The sequence below is a fragment of the Volvox carteri genome, assembly GCF_000143455.1.
Source record: "Volvox carteri f. nagariensis unplaced genomic scaffold VOLCAscaffold_4, whole genome shotgun sequence".
Taxonomy (NCBI): domain Eukaryota; kingdom Viridiplantae; phylum Chlorophyta; class Chlorophyceae; order Chlamydomonadales; family Volvocaceae; genus Volvox; species Volvox carteri.
The window spans coordinates 1,768,723-1,776,657 of NW_003307547.1; the positions used below are offsets into that span (position 1 = coordinate 1,768,723).

At 58.1% G+C, this 7,935-nt stretch overlaps 1 protein-coding gene across 1 annotated transcript in view; it reads right to left on the minus strand.

The window, feature by feature from the left end:
* The window catches only part of VOLCADRAFT_87114 (uncharacterized protein), a gene marked incomplete at both ends in the record, with an annotated part of 3,722 nt that extends 789 nt beyond the window's left edge, over window positions 1–2,933 (minus strand). The window contains 4 exons of the mRNA XM_002946927.1: window positions 66–263; window positions 726–926; window positions 1,822–2,114; window positions 2,841–2,933. Of these exons, the coding sequence (XP_002946973.1) occupies window positions 66–263; window positions 726–926; window positions 1,822–2,114; window positions 2,841–2,933 (785 nt within the window). The remainder of the gene's footprint in view (window positions 1–65; window positions 264–725; window positions 927–1,821; window positions 2,115–2,840) is intronic.
* Window positions 2,934–7,935: the final 5,002 nt, after the last annotated feature.

The window sequence follows — 7,935 nt, forward strand, 5'->3', positions numbered from 1 at the left end:
CTCCTCCCTCTAACCCCCTCCCCCTTCCCCCCACGATGACTCCCCCGTCCCCGGCTCCCACTCACTTATGTTCCATGATGGGTTGTATGATGTACATGTCCATTCGCGGCAGGGAGGGGCAGATGCCGCTGGAGCTCTTCCCTAGGGAGATCTTCCTGTCGTGCAGGGTGGTGGTGTTGACGGGGCCCAACCCACCCCCGCCGACACCGCCGCCGCCGTCGCCGCCCCGGCCGCCGCCAAGGTTGGCGATGCTGCCGTTACGCCTGTTGTGGCGAGTAGGCAATAGTAATGATAATATTAATGATAATATTAAAATTGTGTGCGTGTGTGTTTTTATAATCTGAGCCATGAGATGGAAACATCGATATGACGTACACGAGTCCGCGCGTGCGTGCGTGCGTGTGTATTTCAGCGCGCAAACACATATCACGTTGAGAGTGTATTGTATGTGTATCTGCATGTATGTTTCTATTGACAAATCCCCTCCCCTCCCCTCTTAAAGCAATCCTCCACCCCACCCCATCCTTTCATTCAAAAATCCCTTCCTTTTCTCTCCTCGCTCATCCCCCTCCTCTTGCCCACAATCCAAAACAGGAAACCAAAACACAGCAGCACCAGACGCATATCCGTAGCATCAGCAACAACAGCAGCAGTAGCAACAAACAGCAGCAATAGCAACAACAGCAGCAGTACAACAATAGTAGCAGTAGCAGCAACCCACTCACTTCATTCCCCCGCCTCCCAGCACCGACATCTGCGCCAGCATGGCGGCACTGCTGCTGATGTCGCCCTCGCTGGGCGCCTGCATGTCCCACAAACACAGCTGGCAGTCCTGACCCGCCGACCCCAGACGGTAGATGCGGGTGGAGGGAGCGAGCTGCTCGGACAGACCCGCACGGGACCCGGTGCCAGGCTCCGAACCCGCCCTGAATGTGTATGTGTGTATGTGTGTGTTCGGGGGTGAGGGGGGTGAGGGGGGTGAGGGGGGGAAAGACGAACCAGGAACGAGTTAAGGGGCCCGAAAGGGCGGGGGGAGGAGCAGGGCGGGGGTAGAGTGATGTGGTACGAAAAGTCAAAGAGAAACAACTGGCCCGTTACGCAATGTTAACCAATATCAACAACAGCAACTGCTGCTACGGGGGTAGAGGGGTGGAAAACACGCACATATACAAACACACACCCACACATGCGCGCACAGGCACAGTCCAAACCACCCCCCACAACCCGCCCTCACACCTACACAACCCCACATACGTATATACTAGGGTTTGGCACTACTGGTAAGGCGCGACCATTGCCCCCGGGAGATCCCGGGATCGATACCCATTAGGGTCAGAAGTCCTTCCGATGGTGGAAGGCATTGCGCCCCTAGGTGATGGACGGTGGTGACCTGGGATAAAGTTAACCCGCGAGCCGACCAGGAATGGAGTTGGGCCGCTGTCGACCCGCCAGATTCCGTTGGATGCTGGTGGTGGGTGCGGAACCTGAGCGATCCACTGAGAAGTTGACTAGGGTGACTGGATGAGGGTGCCCCGAAATACCGGGGAAGGCAGGGTTTCGCAGGGTAGCTGCCACGGGCGAAGATACACCCCCTGTTTCACACATCATATGTAAACCTCCACACACCGCGCCATCCCCCCCTGAAATCCCCCAAACTTCGCCCCGTCCGGAACACCCCATACACCAATTCCCGCCCACACGTACAAACCCACACGAGGCCCACATCATAGACCTCCCGTACACCTCCCGTACCTGTAACAACCCCCCAAACTCCCCCCAATACCCAAAACCCCAAACCCGGCCCCACCCCAGCCGACCCACCAGGGGTCCCAGGCCACACGACTGACCCAGGACCGGTGCCCCTCGCCATGTACGACAGGGTACCGCTCCTGGATGCCGTACACCGCCACCATGTCGTCCTCTCCCCCGGTCGCAACATACTTCCCATCGGGGCTGAAGGCGCAGCACAGCAGGGCCCCATAGTAGCTGCAGAAGCCCCCCACGACGGTGCCCGTGCCGATGTCAATGAGGCGCAGGGCCCCGTCGCGGCATGCGGCCGCTAGCTGGCGCCCATCGGGGGACACGGCCACGTCATTGATACCCCCCCCGCTGATCTGCTCGCGGGGGTTGCCGAGATCCACAGTGTATGTACGTATGTATGTATGTATGTATATAGGGTCGAGGTGGAGGTGGAGGTACCGAAAAGAAGGGGCAGAGGGTAATTGAGTTGTTGAAAACCGTGAAGGACGTTTCGGAATGATTCAGTTCAGGTTGGTGTTCGTATATCTGTGAGGCGTCCAAGATGAGGGACTAGGGGGGCTAGAGTGGGGCGCTCATTGAAAACAGAAAGAGAAGAGAGTGAGAGTGAGAGACAGAGAGAGCCCCTCTGGATTTGGTTTTTGACATCGTTTGACATCGTCGTTGACCGTTTGACATCGTCGGTTTTTGACATCGACACGTTTTTTACATTCCCCGCTACGTATTTTCCATCCCTGCGAAGGGTAAAGCATCTGGCCCAGTCCGAAGGGTCCTTCCCATCTTAATGAAGTGGAATTGTAACTGTAAGCTACAGGTCCTTCAGCTGGAAGAGGTGATATGCAGAGGATTGCAAGCAGGTACAAAAAAAGGCGCTAGCTCCCTCCCACCGCTGCTGCTGCTGCTTTCCTCTTGGCCCATGGCATGGCACGGCGCAGCGCCCAGGCGGCTTTTCCGCAGTCCCAGATGCACCCCCATACACCTCCCCCCAAAACACATGCGCATCGACACGCAGCGCCTTTATCACGAAACCCAATGCCAAGCCCGGTACAAACGTCATCGTAAACGGCATGTACGTTTCGTACCGCAATCGTGCTGCTTGGGGACTGGGATTTTGAGCTCGATCCAAGCGACAGGAACTTGCCGCTGCCCTCTCCAGTTATGTGCGTCTGCGACATTGTAGAGATTAACAGAAATTACAGGAGCAGAGGCGATCTGGGTCATCACTTGTGAGTGCATCCTGTCGCGTCATACGACTGTAGCATCTTTGTCGTGACAGTCCATATATATGTACGTCCATATGTTTCAAATAGATACGAAATGTAGCAAATTTCCAATGTTTTTCCGTAAGTTATGCGAGATATAAAGCAAAAATGAACCTCAGTATCGTCGATCTTGAACGATTTCAGTCAATCTTAGCTAGTCAATATCTTTTGCCACGCCGGTTTTTTCGCTCGCTTTCGTCTTGCTCGCCTTTTTGTACTGGTAGATGTTGCCCGAGTTGAATGCGGCCACAAACAGCCCGTGCTCGGATCGCGGTACCCAAGCCACTGCCGTACAGCGGACGGTTTCGGAGGTGCCCTCCGGTTGGAGTGTGCTGATAATGACGGGTTTTGTAGATTGCAGCTGAGCCCGCAAGGACATGAGCATCACTGAGGTGGAGGTTTGGGACGTGGGACGGAATTGGTCGGGACGGAACCGAAGCGTCAGAGCCAATGGAGGAAAAGTGGCGGAGGCGGCCCAGAAGGCGGGAGAGGAGGGAAGTCAGATGATGAACCACATGATGCTGGAAAGTAGTTGAAAAAAGACGTTCGAAGCGGGGGGAGGTGGAAGCGCGGTACACAAAATGGGGGAAGGAGGGGACGGGGGGAGAGATGGAGAGAAGGGACGTCCGGTGGAGGGGGTTGAGCGCTAGGGGGAAGCGGCAATGGAACACGGGGTATTGGGAGCGGATACATGGGGTTTCGGAGCACCGTGCCAACCTTGCCCATCACCGAGTCCGACGAGGAGGTCCACGTTGTCCTTTGCCGCCATGAAAGCGTGACAGGTGGGAAGGCAACTCCGATTTGAAGAATTGTTGAAAAACAGTGTCCGGTAAGGCTCCTGCAGGCGAGAGCAATTGCGGATTGTGTAAGCGGCTTTGTCCTGAGCCGCATACTCAACCATGAAACCAGGATGTTTGAAAAGAACTTGCTTTGTTTGTTGCATCATAGCGGCAGATGTTGATGTACTCCCCAACGTTAAAGATAATCCATAGCCCATCCTCCTGTCCGCCTTGCAGGTTTGCTAACGTAAGGCGAGTAGATCGCTGACAGTTAAAGGGTTGCAATCCTGTGGTCCGCTCCGAATGAAGGTGAAAACGGCCCTCCTGCAGGTGTTCCGTATGTGTATGAGCATTCTGTGCTGGGGCCCGATATGCAAATCCAAACTGAGAGGTTTGAAGCAAAAGAAACGAACTCACAGCTGTTTTAAATCTATGCCTTGCAATGCGATCCCCCCCTGCGGTGTAATTCATGCCTGCCTCCTGCGTCTACTCGCCCTAGGACACCCACAACAGGTCATAATATAATTGCCAATTATTAATGCCGTGATGAGCCAGAAGCCCTACAACTACAGACTTCGGATAGTACTGGTGAAGGTAAAACCGCGCAGGTGATGTGTGCGGAAAGAATAGTGGAATCTGCCGTAGCTCGAACCGTTAGAAATGGAAACACCCTGTTCTGTGCATGTCGACATAGGTAGCTTCCACCGTAAATTTCGGGTACCGTACAGGCGCCCTGTTCGTTTGTTCCTGGAGAATTGTTTTACAACGCAGGTTCTGGGGCCTCGCAGGGAACGCGAAAACCCTTTGGCAGCTGCCTGGTTTTCTCCCATGCTCACTGTGCCAGCTTAAGTTCCTGATACCCATTGTGGCAACTGCCGGGCACGTTACATGGCCCAATCGTCAAAGCGAAGCGATAGCCCCGTTAAGCAGTAACACGTGAAAGTCTGCTTTGGGAGTACAGGGTTGGGCAGTACTCGACAATTGGATCGGTCGAGAACAACTTCCTTGGGCTCAACCGAGCTCTGCATGCTAGGTTGGAGCGCCAAAGCTCCTAGATCTTGCAAAAGTCCATTATTACATTTTGCTTCTGGAGCGGCTCCCGGAGAAAGGGGCTGACACAAGCGACGCAGGGAGTCGGTCATGGCGCAGCTCAAGTAATGGTACAGTTGGACTGACTATACTTTACAGGCTGCCTGCAAGAGGACAGCCAGCGCGCAGCGCAGGCAGCTAGGAATAGGCCACAATGCAAAGTGCTCAGCCCGACAGGGCGTTTGAAGTGTTCGTCAAGCGGACTCTTTCAAGTATCCAGAAGGAGTCATGGGGCCGCAGCAAGGAAGCAAAGGACCTTCGCGAAATGTGCCAGGTGCGTCGTTAATGCGCTGAGCATCCCTTTGCCCGACCCATACCTCGGCTGCCACCGCACCCATGTACCATCACACAGCCGTCTCTTTCTCCTCGTTCACATGCTCTCTTTCCCCTCATGAAGCCTCTCGACCGGCTTTCCCGCTTGTACCCAGCATTTGCCCCGTTCCCTTTCCCTCCACACCTCACCACCTTTGCAGCAGACCACACGCCTCACACACGCCTCACCACTTCCCCCTGCTTCCTCCCCTCCCGAGATGTTCCGCCACCCTCTGCTCATCCCCCCAAAAAACCTCTTTCCCTACCGCTCCGCTTCCAAGCTTATCCTCACTCACCTAATTCCTCCTTTCCCCTCCCTCTTCCCTTTTCCCCCCCTTCCCCCCCCCCGCTGCCCCCGCGCTCCCCCGCGGCGCCAATTTTCCAGAACGTGCTCAACCTGCTGCACGACCACGAGCAGGGCCACCTGCAGTACGAAGGCAGCCTCGCCATTGCCGTACTTGAACCGCTCTACCTCGCCTGCACCAGCTCTAACTCCAAAATAGTCGACGCGGCGTTGAGCTGTCTCCACAAGCTGGTCGCACATGCATGGCTTCAGGGGGAAAGCTCTTCCAGCGGTCAAGCCAGCGACGACGACGTGGTGTCGCGCGTCATCCGTACAGTCATCCGATGCGGGGAGGCCTCCGCCGCGGGCGGCATGCAGCTCGCCGTCATTCGCGCACTGCTCACCTTCACAACTGCAGAGCATTTCGTTGCGCACGGTGACTGTCTGCTCGCTGCCGTACGTATGGTGTTCAACCTGGCGCTTGGCGCAGAGGACGACGTCATCAAGCGTACGGCAAGCAACGCTTTGCTGCAAATGCTGAATACGATAACCAAACGCGTGACAGCGTTCCAACTGTACGGTGGCAGTAGCGCCGCCACTAGCCGTCGATCCTCGCTGGACGGGGGGAGTTTGCAACACAGCTACAGCCAACTGGCATCGCCGCCGCCAAGCGGCGGACCTGCGGCGGCGGCAGCGGTTTCGGAGCGATCAAGTCAACTGCAGCAGCACCTGAACAAGTCGGGGCGATTACTGGCGGAGGAGCAACAGGCAACGGAGGCGGCCTTGGCCGCTGCCGCCGCGGCGGCGGCGGCGCGGTGGGCGTCCAACGGCGACGACGGCGGCGGCAGAGTAGACTCGACCGGCGCGGATGACAGCCGCCTGACGTTAGGGGGCCCCCTGCCGCCACCGTCACCCGCGGGCGGCAGTGTCAGGCCGGGGGATGGCAACGGGGAGGGGCCCGCAGCTGCTGGTGACCGCAGCCGTACGGCACAGCTGGCTACCTTGGCGGAGCAGCGTGACCTGGCGGGGTTGGAGGCGGCGTTGGGACCAGCGACGAATCTGGACGAGGGACTCAACCCTAGCGAGGAGGAGGGCCCCGTGGTCGGACGGATACGCCGGGCCGCCCGCAGCGGCAGCGGGGACGGCGGTGGGGATGTAAGCGGGTCGACAGCAGCGACGGCGACGGCGGCGGGGGGGCCGGCGGGGGGCCCGGCGGGGGGCCCCCTCGCAGGCGTGGGCGGCAAGAGGACTAGCAGCAGCAGCGGGGCCAGCGGGCATTCCGTCGGACCGACATACAGCCTTCGTACAAGCAGTGTGCCGCTGCACCAGGGCGGCGGCGGCGGTTACGTGCCGCCGCCATCGCCGCCGCCACCGCTGCCGTTGCAGCCGTCACCGGCGGTGCTTCGCGGCAGCGACGCTGCGGCGGCGCCTCTGCCGCCGCCGTCGCCGACTGGCGTCCGCTTGGGCCTAAACTCCCCAACCATCACGACCACCGCAGCCTCTGCCGCCGCCATCGGGCCCAGGACGCCGGCGACGCCCGAGAGCCCCTTTCAAAGCGACTTGGCGGCGACGGCCAGCGGCGGCGGCGCCGCCGCCGACAGCTCCTCCCTCCTCCTCACTCGCTCCTCCCAGCAATCCCAGCGACGAGAGCTCGTCGGACACCCGCCCTCCCACACCTCCACTTCCCCTTCCGCCGCCCATTCCTCCCATTCGCTCCAGCACTCACACAGCCACTCTCATCACCACCATCGTCATCAGAGCTCGGGGGGAGGAGCGCATCGCGCCGGCGGCAGCGCTCACCAACACCATCATCACCACCATCACGGCGGCGGCAGCGGCGGCGGCGGTGGTCCTGGTCCCCGCGTGTTGCGGACTTTGGAGCGGGACGTGCTGCTGGTGCTCACGGCTTTTTGTCGGCTTGCCTCCAGGGAGGGTGGTGTGACGGAGGTGGACAAGTACTTGGCGGTGGGTACGTGCTGTTGTTGTGGCTTAGCGGGAAACGATGCCAATAAATAATGGTTGTTTAAAGGGAATGGTTTTCAAGTTGCGGGAGGGGGGAAAGGGGAAGCCGCCAAAAAACTCAATGCTCTCTCTCTTTGGGTGATGATGTATGATGTATGATGATACACGGCAATATGGCGAGAGGAAGTTTGCACATGGGACATCATTCCCGCCTTCCGTCTTGGTGGAACGTGATTTGAAAATTTATCGTTTTTTTTAAATCAGGTTTTTAAAAGTCAAGTTCGTTAAAAGCATTGTTTCGTGAAAAAATCAATGTTGTCCTTTGTCCCGCGGGTCCCCCCCTTCTCAGACTGGCAAGCTGTTGGCACTGGAGCTGGTCGTTAAAGTACTGCAGAATCCAATTCACTGGTGGGTATGTGTGCGTGTGTGGGGGGGGGCCATGTGGGGGGGGCATGGGGGGGCCCCATGTGGGGGGGAGGCATGGGGGGGG